This window comes from Ambystoma mexicanum, chromosome 8 (genome assembly GCF_040938575.1).
Source record: "Ambystoma mexicanum isolate Mex_15411 chromosome 8, UKY_AmexF1_1, whole genome shotgun sequence".
Classification (NCBI taxonomy): Eukaryota; Metazoa; Chordata; class Amphibia; order Caudata; family Ambystomatidae; genus Ambystoma; species Ambystoma mexicanum.
The window spans coordinates 54169647-54192369 of record NC_090929.1 but is presented as its reverse complement, the minus strand read 5'-3'; the positions used below and the strand labels follow the sequence as shown (position 1 = coordinate 54192369).

At 47.8% G+C, this 22723-nt stretch overlaps 1 protein-coding gene across 1 annotated transcript; it reads right to left on the bottom strand.

The window, feature by feature from the left end:
• Nucleotides 1–954: 954 nt before the first annotated feature.
• Nucleotides 955–22092, bottom strand: LOC138471431 (protein piccolo-like). The gene is made up of 3 exons (XM_069609066.1): nucleotides 20845–22092; nucleotides 19267–20643; nucleotides 955–1050 (listed from the first exon to the last, which is right to left on the bottom strand). The coding sequence occupies exons 1-3, from the start codon at nucleotides 22090–22092 to the stop codon at nucleotides 955–957; spliced, it is 2721 nt and encodes a 906-aa protein (XP_069465167.1).
• Between the last annotated feature and the right edge of the window lie 631 nt (nucleotides 22093–22723).

Below are 22723 nucleotides of genomic sequence, written 5' to 3'. Positions count from 1 at the left end.
GCAATTTTCTGCGAAAGTCAGGGGAACCGCACCCTGCGATGGCTTGTGATTTTAGTGCCTCTTCAGTGGAATATTTGTCAAAGTCGCAGTACTTGGCTCTTTTCCTTAGCCTCATGATAAAATTATCCATGCTTTCATCTTTGTCTTGCGTCATTGTGTGGAACACATGTCTCTCGTAGTCGACATTCCGTAAGGGTGCGAAATATGCATTTAATGAGTCAATTATGCCTTGAAAGGAGTTAGTGTTGGCCTCAGGCATTTCGAACACGATGTCCCGCACCACGGGACCCAGGGAGTGAAGCAGGATGCCTCTCAGACGGCGTTCTTCTCTCACACCCGAGGCATCGATGTAAATGTGGAGTTCTTTTAGCCAGCGAGCCCATCTGGGTGCCAGGCTGTTGGTATCAGTCATGTCAAAATGAGGGACTGCTTGTAGCTGCAGAGATTCAGAGGAATTGTCCTCTCCATTACTGGCTGCTCTCGGAGTGGAGCTGGCTTGGGGGCTCTGTAGGCCGCTGTCAGTATTGTCTGCCGACATGTTGGTAGATATGGCTGGGCTGCGCTGCTCGTGACTATGTGCGGTGGAGCTGCGCTGCTATGGCACTCTACTCACTGGAGTGGCGTGTGCTGAGGGTCCACCTCCACTTCCTTCATCAGCAGGGCCTCGCCGGCTGAACGTAGCAGCTAGCGGTGACCTGGTCTGCATGGGGCGTCATGAACAGCAGGCGGCCCTTATTTACTGTGCTGCGTAGCTTCCCTCCTGCTGCATGTGTGAGTTGGCGGGAGCTTTTCCTCCACCGCCACTACTGCATGGCGTGGCGCCGACGAAACGAAATGATGTGCTGTAGTGCCTGAGGCTGCGACGTTACTTCGCGGCCCACACGCGACGCTGGAGCTGCTTGCGGGTGGGCGTGGGCGGGTCGATGATGTGCTGCAGTGCCGGAGGCTGCGGCGTTACTTCGCGGCCCACACGCGACGCTGGGACTGCTTGCGGGTGGGCGTGGGTGAGTCGTCCTCGTCGCCAATGTTGAGTTCTGACGATGTTCGGAACTTATCGTAGCACGAAACATTCAAATAAATCAAAATCACACAATGAGACGCGGGAGCCCGGGTCATACGATCTGCTTTCTTTTATTGTCGGCGCCGAACTGCCGTCGGAGGCGGTAGCCCCGCCTCTTCCTCTTCTCGTGGCTACGCCACAACATTTTCACAAACAAGAAGAACGGACACAAACAATAACGGTGAACAACGTGTCCATAGAAATAGGACACAACATGTCCTTCCAAGGGACTCGTCGAAGGTGAAGGGTGCCAGAACCCCCCACCCACTCCCCCATCCGCCCCCCCCTCGCCCGCCCCCAATCCCCTGGAAACGGCTGCAGCCTGGACGCAGCTCCCCCAGCCTCCAGCAGGTGGCAGAAGCAGCCCGCCATGCTGACAGGCTGCGCAGAAAGTGCCACCTGGCTGCCAGGGGAAGGAAGGCTGTGCCCTGAACCCGCCGATGCCTGTTCATGGAGAGCCCGGCCCCATCAATGCACACCCACGTGCAGGGCCAACTCCCGCCTCCTCGAGCCCCATGCCCCCTGCAATGGCCTTCTCGGTGTAGCTCCAGGCTTCTGCTGGCGGGAGTACCCCAGCCACCCAGACTGGCAAGGGGGCATCCGGGCGGGGTGCTTTCAGGGAGCAGAAGGGGCCTGGGGTAGATATTGCCATGGGGAGCTGGCGTTCACTGCAGAGCGGGGGGCCCACTGTCGTGGCAAGCAGAAGCTGGGGGGAGGGGGGTGGGGGTGCGGGGTCCTGCAGCGGTGGTATAAGCCAGGATGGGGCGAAGGCGAGTGAGGGACTGGCACGGGTCGACTGTGAAAAGGTCTGCTGGGGGCTTTGCGAATTGTGAGGGTCTCTTTAGAGAGTGTATGAGGGTCGTGGCTCCACGGAGGTCCCTCACTCTGACACTAACCCATATTACTGGCACCAACTGCGTGGTGTCTGGGGCAGTGGTCGAAGTGAGCGGGAGCGGTCGGGAGCGGTGCTCCTCTACTTTTTTAAATTACCTTTTACAGCTCCTATACTTTTATTTTAAAAAGAAACCATTCCGGAACGGTTTCGTTTTAAAATAAAAGTGTAGGAAGAAGTTGAAACTTGCCCTTTCAGTGCACTGCACTGAAAGTTCCCTTAAACAACAGATGCAAGTGTTTGGTGGTGTGTATTGTGTGTGGGAGGGGACGTGATGATGGGGTTTGTGGGGAGGGGGTGCAGGCCAGCAGGGAACATAGTTCCACTACTTCTTTTCACACACTTCGATCACTGGTCTGGGGGGAACTAAACGAGTACATGCTGGAATATAGAATGGGAACATGTGTAATTTGAAGCCTAAAAGAATGCAAACTACGCAGCAGACGCTCTGGACTCCCAGCCAGGCCTCTTCGCTTGACCAATCTGTGTGATCCTGGGCAAATCATTCCTTTGACTGCCGACACCCGAGTACGTCAAGTGTGAGCAACATAAGCGCCTCATTGGCACAGATGTTATGTTATGTTAAAGGTACTTGTATAGCGCACCGTCACCAACGGAATTGGTCCCCAGGCACTCTGGCGGATCTGTAAACAGGGAGGACGGGTAGGGTTAGTCGGGAGGAGGAGAGAAGGAGAGTGGGAGAAGTGATGTGCTGTTGGTAGATTCAGCTCGGTATACACCGAGTGCTGGGCTTTGGTACTAGTATCGGATCGGGCGAGGCCTTGAGTGCTGTGGGTGATGTTTAGGTGTTGTTGATGTGGTGACGTAAAGTGCGTGCAGATTGCTGGGAGAGAGATGGTTGTGGGGCTTTGTGTGGGTTAAGTAAACAGAGGATTGAGGGTTGGGTTAATGGTGTCTGTATCCTGATTCAGGTGCTATGGTTCCGTTAGAGTTGTATATCTGTGGGATAGGTTGTTGCTGGTTCCTCGTAGGCCGAATAGCTTTGCTGGTGCTGCGCTGATCCAGCTGTATCATGGTGAGTATTGTTTCGTTTGGTAGGTGCGTCGGAACCTTATCTTCGGGTGTTGGACTAGGTAGGTAATATCTATTCTCAAGTTATGTAGTGTGACACTGGTCGGTCTAGGCTTTGAATGGTTCAGGGTCGGAGTGGTGTTGATGTGGCGTCCTAGTGCATCCGTCTTGGTGAGCTTGTGTATTCAGTTGTTCATTTCCTTCTGTCCTGACTGTCTTTCCGTTGGTTCTTTGGTTTCCGTGGGGTGGACAACCTTGGGGCTATTGTTTAGTTGTAGTTTTTTTGTGTGGTGGGGCATTGTGCTTCCTGCTGTGTATTGGTGGACTGTGTAGTAATGAAACATTCTGTTTCTCAACCACTGGATTGGGGCTCGTGGTGCAGTGCTTCCCTTCCCTCTCTATATTTTGTCCTTAGCGCTGGTAGAGATGGTTATAATTTAAGGTCATGGTCCTCTTGATGATTCGTCCTAGTGTTTGTGTCTTTGACTTGCAATGTTTATGGTCTTTGGTCGTATTGCGGCTGTCTCTCGTTCGGTCGTTTAGTATGTCGTGGGCTTTTTACCTTGGGTTTTTCCCCATTGATTGATCGGTGTGTATCAGGGTCTCTCTACGTTCATTGATGTTTTAGTTGTGTGTGTGCCCCTTTTTGCCGGTTTTTCTAGTTATGACATGAAGAGCCAGGTTTTGAGTCATTTCCTGAATAATAGGTGGTTTCTTTTGTTACTTATGTATTTTGGAAGGTCGTTCCAGGTTTTCGGGGCTTGGTGAGAGAAGGAGGATCCTCCAAGTTTTCTTTTGTTGTAGGTTTTCGGTTCCAGGTGGATGTCCATGCTTGATCTGAGCGTTCTTGTTGTTTGATATAGGCGCAGTTTGTCTCTTAGGAACTCAGCGCCTTCGTTGTGTACTGCTCTGTGCGTAATGCACATTGTTTTGAATTGTATTAATTGTTTTATTGGTAGCCAATGTAGTATTTTCAGCGCTGGTACAGTGTGTTCTCTTCGGGGTAGTTTCAGGAGTAGTCTGGCTGCCGCGTTTTTAATGCGTTGTAGTTTTTTTAAGAGTCGTTCAGGCATGCCTAGGTATAGGCTATTGACATAGTCTACTTTGGACATGACGAGGGCGATGATGGTGGTTCTTTTGTTGGCGAACGATAGGAACGGTAAGATCCTCTTTGCTGCTCGCAGGAGGAAGAAGCATTTCTTGAGGAGAGCGTTTACTTGTGGCTCTAGCGTGAGATTATCGTCCATTAGGACCCCAGGTTTTTTACAATCGGCGAGGGTGCTGGGGTTGCCCCGAGTTCCCTTGGCCAAGAGATGAATTGGTTTTCTCCTCCATTTTTTGTAACTATCATTATTTCAGTTTTGCCTGGGTTAATTTTGAGGGAGTTGGAGTTCATCCAGAAGAATACATTGCGGAGGCAGTTTTCTAGGGTTGAGTCTATTTCCGGGTTGTCTTGTATTTTGAAGATTATTTGTGTATCGTCAGCATAGTTGTAGCAGGTGAGGCCGTGGCTTTTGATGATTCTGATCAGTAGATACAGGTAGATGTTGAATAGTAGCGGGGAGAAGGATGATCCTTGTGGTACTCCACAGGTGGAATCTCTCGGGCTGGATTTGAAGGGTTTCATCCATACGGTTTCCATTCGGTTTGTTAGGAAAGATTTGATCCATAGTAGGGCTGTGTCTGTTATTCCAAGTCCTTCTAATCTCGTTATGATGGTGTCCTGGTTGACTGTGTCGAATGCTGCCGATAGGTCTAGGAGTATCAAGGCAGTGCTGTTGTCCGAGTCTGCGTTGATTTTTAGATCGTCCCATATTGAGAGTAGAGCTGATTCCATTCCTCTAAGTGGTCTGAAGCCAACTTGTGCCTGGTTGTCACGACCCTCACCCAGAACCCCCTCTGGCAAACCCATTGGCCAGGTGGAGTCAGGACTCGGGCCCCTAGAGCCTGGAATCCTCTTCAAAAGCCCTCATGGGGCCAGTCCTGGCGCCTATGGCGCCAGGCTCATACACCATGAAAAACAATGTGCTTGGGAACTACTTTATTGTATTAGATTAGTGTTTTGGGATATGTGTCGGTACAACTTCTTCTGTTGGCGACCAAGATGGGTTTGATTTGGCCTCTCAGCCGTGTCGCATCCTATGTGGCATTCGTTGGAGGAACCAATCCCCTACCTCCTTGGTTACTAATATGAATAGATAATCTGCCACTCAAGAATTGCGCCACACTTGTTAGTTCAATATTTTCAAAAGAACATTTCTTTTTATTCCTTATTTGCCCTTTGAATTCTTGTTGACACGTGTTTCGGCTACTCAAGAGCCTTTCTCAAAACAGAACAGGGCTTTATTAGGTACATATCTTCTATGTATTATGCTCAAACATGAATATATTATTGTGTGTCGAATGTAGATTTACTGCAACCCATTAGAGGGAACAATACTGTAGTCTGTAATACATGATAGAATCATTATAGAAATAATACAAATGAGAATTTGTGTTTAATATTGAAACCTTAAATATAAAATGTGGATTTATGTATGAGGAATTATTTTAAACAATATATTTTTTCTGTTTCTCTGTTTGTTATTTTACTTATTATCCACTATTATTATTTTTTATCTTTTATTGTTCTCTTATCACTTATATTGTTTTGTATTTATTATGAATTTGATGCACATTTTGATGTAATTATTTGTATTGCGATGTACTGCATTTGTGAATTATCTATTACTTTTATTTATTTTCCAAAATATATGTGATTTAATATTGCATAACCCCCCACCCCCCCCCCTTTCCTACTTCTTTCTTTTCTTCGTTACCTTCCTTTCCTTACCCAAACCTTTTTGAATACATAAATGTTTTTGAACATTATATAATAATTGTGCCAATAGAATAAGATATGTACCTAATAAAGCCCTGTTCTGTTTTGAGAAAGGCTCTTGAGTAGCCGAAACACGTGTCAACAAGAATTCAAAGGGCAAATAAGGAATAAAAAGAAATGTTCTTTTGAAAATATTGAACTAACAAGTGTGGCGCAATTCTTGAGTGGCAGATTATCTATTCATATTAGTAACCAAGGAGGTAGGGGATTGGTTCCTCCAACGAATGCCACATAGGATGCGACACGGCTGAGAGGCCAAATCAAACCCATCTTGGTCGCCAACAGAAGAAGTTGTACCGACACATATCCCAAAACACTAATCTGTTTCAAAATACAGGTACAACAGTTTGCAGACCCAAGGACACTAAGAATAAATGGCGGAATATATGTTGAATCGGGAGGAGGATGCGAGTAAATTATTTACTCCAAAAGGCAGTATGGAACATGGTTTCTCTAACCCTGGTATAAAGAGAACGGAAGATCTACGATACAAATTCATTAAACTCGAACGAACATCTAGAAAAGAAATAGATAAGTATTGGGAATTGATATCATTGAAAAATTATATTAGCAAGAAACAAATACCAAGAGGCTTAAGAATACTTATATTTCCAGACTTAGCCAAGGATGAAGATCGAGATCTGGCAGAGGAATGGGAACAAAATTTGAATGCCAGTTCGGATAACATGATTAGGATCTTAATCCAACATGCAGAAAGAGAACACGTACGAGCAACGGAACAGATTGACATAATCACCAAAGAAATTGCTGAAACCCAAGCGCTTGAAGCAACTAAGGAAAAAAACTACAAAAAAATGTATGAAATATTAAAAATCTATCAGGATGAAATCAAACTAAGAAAATTGCGAAAAAAGCCAACATGGAGGCATCCACATAGCTTGGTACCTAAGAACCAAGATATGCGGTCTAGTGTTTTGGGTGTGGTAGCCTAGAGACTACTTTACCTGGACTATTTTGTTGGGGCTATTTAAACCACACCCGAGCAAGACAACACGCTTCGCGTTACTTTGCAGCTTGCAACGTGACGCTCACCGTGTCCAGCTATTCCCTCCAACCTCGGAGAAGCAGAACCTGCAAGGAGACAAAAGGAACATCATTAGCAGCAGCATCTCACCTGCAGTCTTCATCTTTAAACACTCGCAGCTACTGAGAACAGCTTCCTCGAATCTGCACGGCTCCCGGACAGAACGACCTGAAAGAGAAAGACAGAGGCAACATTAAAGAAAGCAGTAGAGACATTTACAAATTATGAACTGCTCAAAAGGCTTACCTGGCTGGTCGCCTCTTGGCTGGCACCACTCTGGACATTCCACTCACGCTGAAGAACACCGTGACCTACAAGGAATGAAAACACAGGTTAGCAAAGGCAAGACTTTGCAGCGCTGCGCATAGCGCTTACTTACCGCATCATGGCGCTCTTAATGCGCCATCATTTACCAGCGGGGTTCAACCAAGCCAGTTCGCCGCGCTGAAGCTCCGCATACTTAAGGGAGAAAAAAGAGACATTTTAAACAAAGAAAGGCATGCAGGATAGCAACAAAACTAAAGAACAGCAATAAAATCTACCTGAACAATATCAAATGTGCCGCGTCAGTGAAGTAACTGGACCGCACTCACCCATGAAAGACAACGCGCCCCTACAAAGAAGGCAGGACGGAGAGCACGCCTAATTCTACCACAAGGTGAGGAGAGGGCGCCAGAGGGACTGAAATCATACGGGGGTGGAGGGAGGATACTTACCCCAGTCAGTCAGTCTTGAACACAGTACTCCTGTATTTTCAGGCAGAACCTTCCCGCAGACCACATCAGGGCAAAGCATGAGAAGGATACCAGTGAGTGATCCGGCTTGGTGGCGTCCCTGTGGATACCAGGTGACCGTAACACTGGTGTAGTAGGCCGTGCTCTTCTATAAACTCTTGGTTTGTTTTGTATATCTACGTTTCGAGCAGCTTGGCTGTGTACAGGATGTTGGAGATGGGTCTGTAGTTGGAGAGGTCCTCTACATTTCCCGCTCTATCTTTGAGTAGTGGCCTGAATTATGCAGTTTTGTGGCACTTTCCCAGTTGTGATGGATTGGTTGAGGACGTTCCTGTGAAATTCCATGGGTGTTCCTTGTTTAAGAATCAATTTGTATATGTCTAGTGGGCAGGGGTCTTCAGGGGACCCTGAGTTATTGCTTTCATTCACCAGTTTGATGAATGTCTCCACTGATATTTCTGGAAAGCTTCGTAGTTTGTTTGGGTGTTCCTCCTTGATGTAGGTAGGGGTTGTGGTCTGATCAGACGGTCTGCTTTGTATGGTTTGTTGGATGTTGGTGATTTTGTTTTTGAAGTGGTCTGCAAGGTCATTGCAAAGTTTTGAGGATGGAGTTGGTGTGTTGTTACATCCCAGAGGGTTTTTGATTTCGTTTATGATTTTGAAGAGTTCTTTTTGGGTGTTTGGTGCTTCGAAGATTCGGTTGTCGTAGTGTTTCCTCTTTGCTTTTTGTATTTCCTTTTTGTATGCCCGGTTGTGTTATAGGGATTTCAGTTTGTTTGCAGCGTCATTTTGTTTTCTCCAATCAAGTTCTAGTCTTCGTTTTTTTCTTTTCATGGTGCACAGTAGTGGGGTGAACCATTTTGCCATAGACCTTTTATTAGAAGAAGCAAAGGGTTTCTCTTTGGCGATGTTGTCTATAGAAGTTATAATCCAGGAATGCAGCAGGGTTACCTTTTTGTCCAGGTCATCTCCTTTCATGAATGTTGGGTGTGGTTTAGCTCCAGGAGTTCATGCAGGTTAGAGTTTGATGGTTCTCCAATTTCTTTTCATGGTGTTCGTTGTTTTGTCCGGTTGACTGTTTGTTGGGGTGGTCATTTTGATTACGAAGGGGATGATGAGGTGGTCGCTTCAGGGTATTTGTATTGGGGTGCTGTGGTGAGGAGTAGTTTGTTCGCGAAGATTGCGTGAAGTGTATGCCCTGCCGAGTGGGTTGCTCCTTTGACTAGTTGTTGTAGGTTAATTGCTGCTAGTTCGCTGGTTAGCGATTTTTGGATTGTTGTTGTTTCTCCTTCGAACCAGATGTTGAAGTCTCTGAGGACTATCAGGTGATTGTGTTTGATGGCTACGACAGTGATTGCTTCTGTGAAGGCGTCTACAAAAGTTGCATCGTAGGTTGGTGGTCTATATATTAGTATGAATTTCAAGTTTGTTTTGGCTTACTGCTAGACGTATGATTAGGGATTTGCATTTATCGATGTTTAGTGGATCTTCGAATTTGATATCTAGGTGTTCCTTATGAATGATTGCCAGTCCTCCCCCTCTTTTGGTTTTTCTGTTTGCTTGGACGCATTTGAAGTATTCAGGCAGGCAGTTGTTGAGGGTGATCTTGTAGTTGTCATCTAGCCAAGTTTCTGTTACAAACAGGATGTCGATCCCTCCGTCGCAGAGCAGATCGTATATCTCGGTGGCATGTTTGGATATTGACCTTGCATTGATGAGGTTGCAGTGGATCTTTTTGGTGTGGTTTTGCTTGTTAGTTATTCCTTGTTTTGGTTTGTGATTGTTTGGTTGCGGTGCATCGTTATTGGCATGGATTGGGGGTGGATGAGGATGGTACACAGATGGTTCACGCGCTCACAGGCTGCAGAGAAACAGCCCTCTGGCTGCCATGCAATGAATCCACCCTGTGGATTTAGCCACTCAGGAATGGGTGAGGAACATGGCTGGTATCTGTGACATGCAATTCTAGATAGAGGGCAGAGTAAAATCAAAACGCGAGGAGTGCCAAGCTTTGCATTGCATATGGCGACTACTATTGCTCTGTGCAGGCTTCCAAACTTTACATTTGTAATCTGTCTGCCTCATTAAAGAAGACGGGTGCTATTTACAAGGGAGCCTTGGCACAGTCTGCGCTGCACGGCCAGGCCACGTCCCCTCCAAGCTGAAACACCAGCAGCCCAGCCATGTTTGGGTCTGAATGGTGGGCCTGCAGGTCGGACCAGACGGATCACAGGGGTGTGAGTCCATGATTGATTTAGAAATGGCGGCTCCTCCTCTGCACTGCTGCACACCGGCTGAAATAATGATGGCACAGCAGGCTGCCCAAAGCAATGCCAGTGTTTATGCTTAATTAAAGCCTTCCAACCACTAGTTTCCAGGTGTAATCTGCGCCGTCCACGTGTGTAACACGTGCAGGCTCTTCACACGTCCGATATGGCTATAATGACAGATGTCTCCAGCTACCTACACCCAGTGCTTTAAGTGGGGTAAGAAATTGAGGGTGTGCCCTGATTTGAGGGCGTGACTTGCATGACGGGCATGTCCTAAGCTACGATGGGCGTGGCCTAAAGAAGGAGGTGGATTTCAGTATTTTGCTAAAATAATGTGGTTTTCATTTTCGGGGAAATTCCACTGCACCAAAAGTTGTGTGGGAAAAAAGTTTCCTGAAGTTTTTCAATGCAGACGCCAAATATATGCCATCAAAGTCAACACTAGAAAGAACATATTTACAAAGAAAAACACATCTATAAGAGCAAATGAAAGCCCCAGGCAATTCGGGAGTGCTTAATTTGTGGGGGGGTGGCAGCAGTGTGCCCACCCGCAGTGGAGTTCGGTATCTCCCAATTCGAGGTACAAATCTGTGTATACAGACCAGACCAAGGGGGACACGTCTTTTTGCATATTTGGTTTTGGGCCATGACTGAAAAAGCGCGAGACGACCTGTCCCACTGTCCTGGGTTGAAGCTAATGCACCTAACGTCACTGGAAGCAAAATGTGACCCTTTGCCTGGCAGTGGGAGGGGCAGTGAGTGGCATGGGATGGACACCAGCACTAAGCTCTCGCCCCCATCCAAACGCTCTCACTGGGAGAAATGTATTTAACAATCAACTGCAGTTTAAATACATTTTGCATTACTTTTTTTTACCCAAAACCTGGCAGGTTCCTCGGAAGGCGTTGAGTAATGGATACATTTTCATCTTGAAATAAACACATGGTTTTGTTTTCTGAGGAAACATTGTCGATAATGAGAATTGTTTGGTCAGTGGCGCGGCTTGCCAACTTTCTGTCAGAAAGGCGCCTCGGCCTCGTGATCTGATCTGCAGATCACTGAGTCCAAGGCATCTTTGGCCGTCGGCGAAGCAGGGGGCTCAGCTGCAGAGCAGACTAGACCACCGAATCCCCAGGTTCTCCTGGGACTGTCTGCAACTTCCTCTCGTGACCCTCCCACGAGGGTTGTAAGGGTCGCGAGAGGAAGTTACAGTTTGGGGACACTGTGAGTGACAGAAGTGCCAGCCAGCCACAGGGTCATTCCGCGCTGTGGCTGACAAACACTTCTGCCCGTCACAGCTGACTTACCTGCCTGCCTGAGTTGGTCATGGCGGGCGCACCTCCCATCGCGGCCAATGGAAAATGTGTCCCACCATGGCGTGGTGGGACCGGGGGCCCTGGCTCAGCCACACTTTTTGTAGACTGCCAAGGCCTAGCCCCGGCCCACTTAAACTACAGCCTTCACCCCTGCAAAACCAAAACATCTCTTGCTGTTGGGTGCCTCTCTGCTGCTGGTGCCACTGGGCCTTGTGGCGCCTTGTCAATTTCAAGTCATTGAGGCAATGCTTTCTGTCCCTTTCATGAAGGGGATGGGTCAGGGCGAGAAGTACAGGCGTAAAGTCCATAGAGACACAGGACCCAGCTATGGTACCCAGTAACCACCTATTAAAATAATGCACCTCTGATCTCTGGCCCACATGTTCTGGTGCTGCAATCCAACACCCTCTGCCAAGGTGATAGTTACTTTATCAAGATGAGTCCTTCGAGGATAGGTGCCGAGAACATGGGGCAAAGGGGGCGATTGCCCCTTTACTCATTGAATAACAGTGGCAGGATTGTTATTTTGCCCGTGTAGTGATTCTGCGGGTATTTGTCTGGTGCAACCAAAAATGTAAACAAAACAAAATAACGGATTAGGCGGAGTGGTCAGCTGAATCACTGAGTGAGGCAGGGCTTCTGGTTCCACGCCTGCTAGATGCCAGGCTTGGGCAGGGCTTCTGGTTCCACTCCAGCTAGGTGCCGGCTTGGGCAGGGCTTCTGGTTCCACTCTAGCTGGGTGCCGGCTTGGGCAGGGCTTCTGGTTCCACGCCTGCTGGATGCCGGCTTGCACAGGGCTTAGGGTTCCACGCCTGCTGGATGCCAGGCTTGGGCAGGGCTTCTGGTTCCACGCCTGCTGGAGTCCAGGCTTGGGCAGGGCTTCTGGTTCCACTCCTGCTGGGTGCCGGCTTGGGCAGGGATTCTGGTTCCACTCCTGCTGGGTGCCGGCTTGGGCAGGGCTTCTGGTTCCACTCCTGCTGGGTGCCAGCTTGGGCAGGGCTTCTGGTTCCACTCCTGCTGGGTGCCGGCTTGTGCAGGGCTTCAGGTTCCACGCCTGCTGGTTGCCGGCTCAGGCAGGGCTTCTGGTTCCATGGTTTGGGTCTATTTGACCTAAGATGTCCACGTGTTGGACCTGAAGGGTAGTCTAACACCCGAATCTTCCCTATAATATTTGGTTGTGTTTTGTTGCCTTTATAACATATGAAGACTGCCTTCCAAGTGAAACATTATTTTCAGATGTTTATAAGATGAGAGCAGAGTTCTACCATTGTTATCACATTTTCTGAAGGGCCGGTACATGGTGATAGATACATTTGCATAAATAATATTCGACAATCACACAAATGCCTAAAGATTAGCCAAATAGCAAATTCTAGTTTTTAGGAGTGCAGATGAATTTGGAAAAGGGTTGCTGACTCTGACAGTTCTAGATAGTACAGTTTCTCAGAGACGTCCATATTCTAGGACGTCAGGTGTAACAGTTGGGGCATACAGGTTACTGTTGATGAGCATAGTATACATTAGTGCAGTTCCAAATCCAAAAGGAGAAGGGGAGCAAGGTACAGGGGTCTGGGCAGAAGATGGATTAGAAATTAGAAAACTCTGTGCCAGACTACAGTCTGATCTCTCCACAGAACAAGAGGAAAGACATGATATTTGATCACTCTACGTTTGGAGTTTAGAAAAAGTGTAGAAGAATTCACGCGTTAGGATATAGGAGAATTCTCTGAATAACTCTGGTCCATTTATCAAATGTTAATTATACCCACTTACATACACCATTGGTCCATGGTATAAACGTTATGGCACCAACCAGGAACCTGTGGGATTTTTAAGAACATCTGCCCTCCATAGGAACTGAATAAAGTGGAAAATAATGTTTCACTTGTAAGGCAGTCTTCATATGCTATAAAGGCAACAAAACACAACCAAATATTGTTCTCTTTGAGAAAAAAAAACTAAATAATCTGAATCTAAATGTGGGATCTCTATTTGACCTAAAACATTTGATCAAATTTATTTGACCTTTATTTTGGTCTAAAATGCGGGGGCACACCTCCAGCAAGACCCCCAATCCCCCTTAACCTAATCTATACCCTTACCCAATATTACATGGACGCGGTAGCGTCCATGTAGTTATGGTTAAATTGGTGTTTCCATAGGAAGAGCATTTTTTGGGTGGCTTATAACTTCGCTCCCTCTGGACGAATCCTCACCAAACTTTGCAAAAAAAGTATATGGCCCACTCTGAATTCCTTTGCAAGGTTTGGTGAGGATTTGTCCAGGGGGGGGAAAGTTATAGGGGGGTCCCAAAACTTGTGTTTTTTCCTATAGACATAATGGGAAAAAACTTTGCGCACGGCCACAGGCCAAACCGCTGGACGGATTTACACCAAATTTGCGGCAGGAGCGGGGGCTTGGTTCCGAAAGCGTGCTTTTGCAAATTTGGTGTAAATCCGTCCAGTAGTTTTTTATAAAATGACCAAAATGTAAGGCAAAAAAATTAGTGATATCTGTGTTCGCTTCGCGGACGGACTTCCCTGTTCGCTCCGCGGACAGCACCCCGATGGGCCCATGGCCTTGCGTCATGTCCGCGGACATGCGACGTGTTCGCTGATTGGACGGCGAGAGGTGTGGAGAGCGTCTGATTTTCTGCGGCGCCCGCCATCTTGTATTCGCCGTCGACCGCGTACAGCGCGGTGAAACATGGATAAAAAATTGTATTTAGTGCCGTGTGTTGGTGTGTAAGAGTGTTTGGGGAGGGTGGGGGAGTATGAGATAGGTTCAATTTTTTGTTTTTTTATGTGCTAGACGTTTTTGTTGCGTTTAATTTGTCCGTGGAGAACACGGCTGTTCTGACATTTTGTAAATAAACTAAATGGTGGGGTGTTTAGAGGACGGAGTATGTGTCATTTTTGTTCGCAAGGAAGGTAAAAATGAGCTATGAACACTCGCAGTGTACTTAATTGTTCGTAAATACACAAACTGGGGGTGTCCTCAGGATGCTGTCCGTATTGTAATCTGTCTAGTTGAATGTGTTCTAAGAACACTCGCGGTGTCCCGAAATGGTTGCAATTACACAAAATGGGGATGTTCTGAGAACGTTGTTTGTATTGTTCGTTGTCAGGGTGAAAGTGTTTTAAGACCACTCCTTTTGTCCGCTAATAGTACAATTTCCTATGGGCGTCAACCGACTTTTTGCCCACTAAAGAAACGATAAATCTGGCTGCTGTGCGCCGACATTATGTGATAATCCTATGACTGGCGCTATTGACCTGGCTGACTTGCTTTTGCGACACTAAATCATATCTCCCGCCCCTAAGCCTGATATTATCAAAGCATTCATATTCCCCGCCTCTCTCAGTGACGTTACAGGGTGCGTCATCAAACGCGCCCAGTCCTCTGCAGTCCTAAGTGACTTTACACAGAACCCGGAAGACAACACATATTATGTCACAACACAGCGCGCCACAATTCGGAATATGAAACAGTGATTTAAAAGCAAACAGCAAGAATGTACATATTGTAAAGTACATTTATTTGACATCAAATGTTTAGAGAATATTCAGCAATTTGCATTTGTCTTTGTTGTCGATCCGCAAAAGTTCATGTTGAGGCACGCGATGTTCCTTTGCGGTACAGAGGGTGTTAGATCAGCTTACAACTCAGTGCGCCACAATTCGGAATATGAAACTGTGGTTTAAAAGTAAACAGCAGGATTGTACATTTGGTAAAGTACATTTATTTCACATTAAATGTTTAGTGAATATTCAGCGATTTGCTATTGTCTTTGCTGTCGATCAGCAAAAGTTTATTTTGAACCACGCGTTGTTCCTTTGCGGTAGATAGGCTGTTGGTTTATGATAAAAGCAGTAAATGGTCGCTCTGCTAATCGGAAGGTTGCTCCAACAACGAGCCATTAGACCACCCTATTGGTTGGTATGTTGTTTGTAGCCGCTAGTACTGTGTAAGGGCATATTGGTCCTTGGCGATTGTCCCATAAAATGGTGAGGGTCATGAAGTTGCATATTTGGACCTGCACCTGCTGGCAGTTGAAGACCCCATCCGCTGGAGTCTGTAAATCGTGACATAGGCAAAATGGGGCCACATACCTGTTTTAAAAAACATAAATTAGTCTCACCAGCCGATCTTCATTAAAAATCATCATTTTATTTATTAGGGCGTGAAACTATTTGCTATCAAAGATAGTGCAACGGAGTATGTTAATAATAAAATAATAATATTTTCCCATTCATATAGCGCTAAGAACCGTGAGGTATCTAAGCGGTGCTTATTATTTACCACGGTGTGTGGTGCTCATTTATCGACCACGGAAGGATGAAAGACTGAGTTTGGCCTTGCCGGGATTCGAACTTGCGTTAGCAAGCTGTGCACGGATGTCAAAGCGAGAGTTGTACTCGCTGTGCCACTTGACAGGCTACAGTGAAGTGGCACAGCGAGTAGAGCGCTTGACCGCCTATAGACCGGTTAAATTATTTCTATTAACCCACCCTGTGTCGTCTGCCTTTTTCAGAGCCCTCTAAACGACAGGGGATCAATTCAGTGGTGATAGTGCACGGTAGAAAACATTATGCCACTTTCAACTAACAAGTTCAATTTGAGCGGTCTTGAATGCTACGCTATTTTAATTATATTTGGTATAAAATAATCTAAAGGGTTACTTACAGTACAATTGCAATTTCCATTGTCTACGAGTAGTGCAGTCCCAAAATACGACTCCGCGTGTGCGAACGATCTTTCGTATAGTGATATAATATATAAAAGTGGTTTCGTTTCAGAAATTTCATCCTTATCTTCTCTTACGTTTTAGCAACACTCCTTCAAGAGAAGTCTTTCATCACAATCTCTGTCTGTCAAGGTCAAAACACAATACAACCTTATAGTCCGCTTCGTGAGCCTCTCCGGGGCCCGAGAAAAAAATAGAAGCAGCTGACCTTCACTGTGAACGAGCATAAATTCTTACTTTGCAACATTCTGTGTAAAGCCATCTGTGAGAAGTTGGTTTTTGCACGCCATGTTTGTATATTGTTTGCGTGATATTAAAAAAAGTTTGTTTAAGGGACGTTATGGTTCTAAGTACAGCCAAAAGACCCCTGAAAATCGCAAGATATGGTAAGCTATGAAAAATAACTCACGCCACCACCGTGCACTGCTAAGACTAACACCCAGGACATCAATGATGACATCGCAAATTTCATTGATGAAATCACTGATGACATCACATGTGTATATACTTTTCATGGAATTTGTGTACTAGGGATTTTTATTATAATGTTGCGAAAAAAGTGTCAAGGATATTGCAATAAATATCATACCGTTATTAGTGCTTTGAACGATGCATTGATATAAATAGCATTGTATTATGGGATTCTATCTAGTATACTGAGCTACTAAAGGAGAAACATAGCATTGTGTGCAGAGTACAAGATGAAAGTATAATATTTGTAATGTTAATATGTTGAATAATGAAATGATAATTGTCCTGTAATGTTCGAAAATTCACAAAATGGGGGTGTTCTGAGGACGTTATTCGTATTGTGTGATTGCTTAGCTGTATGCAATGAGGGAATGGCACAGAGGGTAAAGTGGACACCGTCCCTGGACACCGCGGCTGTTCGTGGACAGGGCGTGCTACATCCGGGTTTTTCCAGGGAATCCAACATGGAAAGAAGACTGTACAGATCAGCCAATCAGATGTTGAGGTTGTGGATTTGTGTTGAAAGAAACTGTGTGTGGTGAAGATGGCAGAAGTAGAGAAAGTCAGGGTGTTGGTGCTTGGAGATATGTTTGTGTATGGTTTACAACAGTACGCTCAATGCAGGCATGTTGCAAAGAACTTTGATGTGAAAGGAGTGGAGGTGGTGTGGAGCACTGTGCCTGATTGCAATGTACAGGGAATTGTACAGGTTTGTGAGGATATGGCCACGATGAACAGTCCGCATGTGGTAGTTTTGCACTATGGTGCTTTCCATTTGGGCAACGTCAGTGCCCCTACTTTGTTGGCTGATTTGTAACGCTTGGTTCAAGCCGTAATGAAGATCCTTCCAAATGCGAAAGTAATTTTTTCTGGATTACTACCTAGGGCAATATGGGACAATAGTTAAGTTTTTTGTCCTCAGCAAAACATTGCTAGGTGTGTCATCAACCGAGGCATGTGTGCCTTCATGCTTAGAGCTGGTATGTTCTTCTGTAATAACGAGAATATTGATGCCAGTAATGCTGTTAATTTTAAAGAAGATGGCTTTCTTTATCTTTTACGGGAAATGCCTTTCTATTTTGGAATGTAAGGGTTGCTTTGGAGAAGGTTATGTGAAGATTTTAGGAGTAAAGTAAGAAAAAAAAACAAGAAAAAAAATACAAAATAACAGGTGTCTGTCAAGCATCTGTAAAAAAACAAAAAAAAACGGCTCTTTTCAGAGCCAACTTCAAAGGGGAAATGAGGCACACTATTTAAATTTACATTCACCACGCTCAGATTTTCGATATGTCCGCAGACATGGCGGTAGTCCGCGGACATGAAAATCACTACGAGGGGGTTAGTATGTTCTATGTTACATGTATATGAAGTCAGGGATATTATGGTTAAGTTGTGCTACTAAAAACCTATGAAATTCAGTGAAAAAACTTTGTTAAAGGGACGTTATGGTTAAGTTGCACAACTAAAAACCTATGAAATTCAGTAAAAAAACTTTGTTAAAGGGACGTTATGGTTAAGTTGCGCTACTAAAAACCTATGAAATTCAGTGAAAAAACTTTGTTAAAGGGACGTTATGGTTCAAAGTAAAACCGAAAAACCCCTGAAATTCAGCAGTTATGGTAACATAAGCAACCATAACTCGCGCCACCGTGCACTGCTAACACTTACACCCAGGACATCAAAGATGACATCACAAATGTCATTGATGACATCATTGATGACATCACATGGCTGGCTCTCCCTTTTTATCCTTTACTGATATATCTAAGCCACATAGTTTTCTTCAGTAACAGTCAGGAAGTAAAAATTGAAAAGGTACTATAATTGTAGACTTAGGGTCAAGTCATATCATATGAAACATATACATAGCGGAAGACATAGGCTTGAAAGAGAGCAATCCTTTCTGTGCATGAAGATAATCATTAGGGTTATCAGCACTTTCTCATAGTTTTATTTTTATTACTCTACCTTCCCTGTATATGCTCATATTTGTATACATTATACTCACTCTCCTTTCCTTTGGGTGCAGTCACATCATGTGATACACATACATACAGTAAGTAGCAGCTTTGAAACAGAGCAATAGTTTCTCTGCATAAAGACAATCAGTTAGGTTATGAACTCTTTCTGCTACTACTTCTGCTTTTTTGTTTACTTCACTGTCCCTGTATATATTTGTATGTGTTGTTGTCTCTTTGTGTTTTGTCTGTAATAATTATGTATTAAGTGGGTTTTATTATCTACTTATTACATGTTTCACAGTACGCAAAACTCTAATAAGAAAGCAGTTATCATTTCAGTATTCAACATGGCAAGATTATGAATATGGCACCTTCATCATGTATGCTGCAAACACTGCCTATGTTTCTGCATGAGTAGCTTAGTATACTGGATAGAACTTCATAATAGAATGCTATTTATATCAATGCATTGCTTAATGCACTAATTAGCTCATGATATTTATCCCAATGATCCTTGACAGTTTTTGGTCAGCATTATAAGAATCCCTTGTACAGAGTTTTTATGAAAAGTAAATGCACATGTGATGTCATCAGTGATTTCATCAATGACATTTGTGATGTCATCTTTGATGTCCTGGGTGTTAGTGTTTGCAGTGCACGGTGGCGCGAGTTATGGTTGCTTATGTTACCATAACTGCAGAATTTCAGGGGTTTTTCGTATTTACTTTGAACCATAACGTCCCTTTAACAAAGTTTTTTCACTGAATTGCATAGGTTTTTAGTAGCGCAACTTAACCATAATGTCCCTTTAACAAAGTTTTTTTACTGAATATATATATATATATATTAAATGTGACCAAAAAAGTCAAAAGAATTTGATCAAATGTTTCAAATGTTTTTAGGTCAATTATGCTAATAACGGTTCCACGCCTGCTGGGTGCCAGCTTCGGCAGGGCTTCTGGATCCACTCCTGCTGGGTGCAGGTTTGTGCAGGCCTTCTGGATGCACTCCTCCTGGGCGCCGGCTTGGGCAGGGCTTCTGGTTCCATGCCTGCTGGGTGCAGGCTTGGGCAGGGCTTCTGGATCCACTCCTCCTGGGCGCTGGCTTGGGCAGGGCTTCTGGATCCACTCCTCATGGGCGCCGGCCTGCGCAGCGCTTCTGGTTCCACGCCTGCTGGGTGCTGGCTTGGACAGGGCTTCTAGATCCACTCCTCCTGGGCACCAGCTTGGGCTGGGCTTCTGGATCCACTGCTGCTGGGGGTCCCGCTTGGGCAGGGCTTCTAAATCCACTCCTGCTGGGGGCCGGCTTGGGCAGGGCTTCTGGTTTCTCTCCTGCTGGATGCCGGCTTGGGAAGGGCTTCTGATTTCTCTCCTGCTGGATGCAGGCTTGGGCAGGGCTTCTGGTTCCACTGCTGCTAGGTGCCGGCTCGGCAGGGCTTCTGGATACACTGCTGCTGGGTACCAGCATGGATAGGGCTTCTGGTTCCACGCCTGCTGTGGGCGGCTTGGTAAGGGCTTCTGGATCCACTGCTGCTGGGTGCCGGCTCGGGCAGTGCTTCTGGCTCCACTCCTGCTGGGTGCAGGCTTGGGAAGGGCTTCTGGTTTTTCTCCTGCTGGATGCAGGCTTTGGCAGGGCTTCTGGTTCCACCTCTGCTGAGTGCAGGCTTGGGCAGGGCTTCTGGTTCCACTGCTACTGGGCGCAGGCTTGGGCAGGGCTTCTGGCTCCACTTCTGCTGGGCGCCGGATTGGGCAGGGCTTCTGGATCCACTGTTTCTGGGCACCGGGCTTCTGGTTCCACGCCTGCTGGGTACCCGCTTGGGCAGGGCTCCTGGATCCACTGCTGCTGGGCGCCGGCTTGGCCAGGGCTTCTAGATCCACTGCTGCTGGGTGCCGGCTTGGGCAGGGCTTCTGGTTCCACTCCTGCTGGGCGCCCGCTTGGCCAGGGCTTCTAGATCCACTGCTGCTGGGTGCCGGCTTGGGCAGAGCTTCTGGTTCCACTGCTGCTGGGTGCTGGCCTACGCTGGGCTTCTGGTTCCACACCTGCTGAGTGCCGGCTTGGCCAGGGCTTCTGGATCCACTACTGCTGGGTGCCGGCTTGGGAAGGGATTCTGGTTCCACTCCTACTGGGCGCTGGCTTGGGCAGGGCTTCTGGTTCCACTCCTGCTTGGGGCGGGCTTGGGCAGGCTGGATCCACTGCTGCTGGGTGTCGGCTTGGGCAGGCTGGATCCACTGCTGCTGTGTGACGGCTTGGGCAGGGCTTCTAGTTCCACTGCTGCTTATCGCCGGCTAGCACATGGCTTCTGGTTCCACTCCTGCTGAGTGCCGGCTTGGCCAGGGCTTCTGGTTCCACTGCTGCTGGGTGCCGGCTTGGGAAGGGATTCTGGTTCCACTCCTGCTGGGTGCCGGCTTGGCCAGGGATTCTTGTTCCACTCCTACTGGGCGCTGGCTTGGGCAGAGCTTCTGGTTCCACTCCTGCTGGAGGCCGGCTTGGGCAGGGCTTCTGGTTCCACTCCTGCTGGGTGCCGGCTTGGAAAGGGATTCTGGTTCCACTCCTACTGGGCACTGGCTTGGGCAGGGCTTCTGGTTCCACATCTGCTGAGGGCCCCGCTTGGGCAGGGCTTCTAGATCCACTCCTGCTGGGTACCGGCTTGGCCAGGGCTTCTGGTTCCACACCTGCTGGGTACCGGCTTGGCCAGGGCTTCTTGTTCCACGACTGCTGGGTACCGGCTTGGCCAAGGCTTCTGGATCCACTGCTGCTGGGTGCCGGCTTGGGCAGGGCTTCTGGCTCCACTCCTGCTGCGGGCAGCGGCTTGGGTAGAGCTTCTCGTTCCACTCCTGCTGCGGGCACCAGCTTGGGCAGGGCTTCTGGTTCCACTCCTGCTGGGGGCTGGCTTGGGCAGGGCTTCTGGTTCCACAGCTGCTGGGTGCCGGCTTGGGCAGTGCTTCTGGTTCCACTCCTGCTGGGGGCTGGCTTGGCCAGTGCTTCTGGTTCCACACCTGCTGGGTACCGGCTTGGCCAGGGCTTCTGGTTCCACACCTGCTGGGTACCGGCTTGGCCAAGGCTTCTGGATCCACTGCTGCTGGGTGCCGGCTTGGGCAGGGCTTCTGGGACCACTCCTGCTGCAGGCATCGACTTGGGCAGGGCTTCTGGTTCCACTCCTGCTGCGGGCACCAGCTTGGGCAGGGCTTCTGGTTCCACTCCTGCTGGGGGCTGGCTTGGGCAGGGCTTCTGGTTCCACTGCTGCTGGGTGTCGGCTTTGGAATGGATTCTGGTTCCACTCCTACTGGGCGCTGGCTTGGGAAGGGCTTCTGGTTCCACACCTGCTGGGGGCCTCGCTTGGGCAGGGCTTCTAGATCCACTCCTGCTGGGTGCCGGCTTGGCCAAGGCTTCTGGATCCACTGCTGCTGGGTGCCGGCTTGGGCAGGGCTTCTGGGACCACTCCTGCTGCGGGTATCGACTTGGGCAGGGCTTCTGGTTCCACTCCTGCTGCGGGCACCAGCTTGGGCAGGGCTTCTGGTTCCACTCCTGCTGGGGGCTGGCTTGGGCAGGGCTTCTGGTTCCACTGCTGCTGGGTGTCGGCTTTTGAATGGATTCTGGATCCACTCCTCCTGGGCGCTTGTTTGGGCAGAGCTTCTGGTTCCACTGCTGCTGGGTTCCGGCTTGCGCAGAGCTTCTGGTTCCATTCCTGCTGAGTGCCGGCTTGGCCAGGGCTTCTGGACCCACTCCTGCTGGGTGCCGGCTTGGCCAGGGATTCTTGTTCCACTCCTACTGGGCGCTGGCTTGGGCAGAGCTTCTGGTTCCACTCCTGCTGCGGGCCGGCTTGGGCATGGCTTCTCGTTCCACTCCTGCTGGGTGCCAGCTTGGGAAGGGATTCTGGTTCCACTCCTGCTGGGTGCCGGCTTGGCCAGGGATTCTTGTTCCACTCCTACTGGGCGCTGGCTTGGGCAGAGCTTCTGGTTCCACTCCTGCTGGTTGTCGGCTTGGGAAGGGATTCTGGTTCCACTCCTACTGGGTACTGGCTTGGGCAGGGCTTCTGGTTCCACATCTGCTGAGGACCCCGCTTGGGCAGGGCTTCTAGATCCACTCCTGCTGGGTGCCGGCTTGGCCAGGGCTTCTGGTTACACACCTGCTGGGTACCGGCTTGGCCAGGGCTTCTTGTTCCACGCCTGCTGGGTACAGGCTTGGCCAAGGCTTCTGGATCCACTGCTGCTGGGTGCCGGCTTGGGCAGGGCTTCTGGCTCCACTCCTGCTGTGGGCAGCGGCTTGGGTAGGGCTTCCCGTTCCACTCCTGCTGCGGGCACCAGCTTCGGCAGG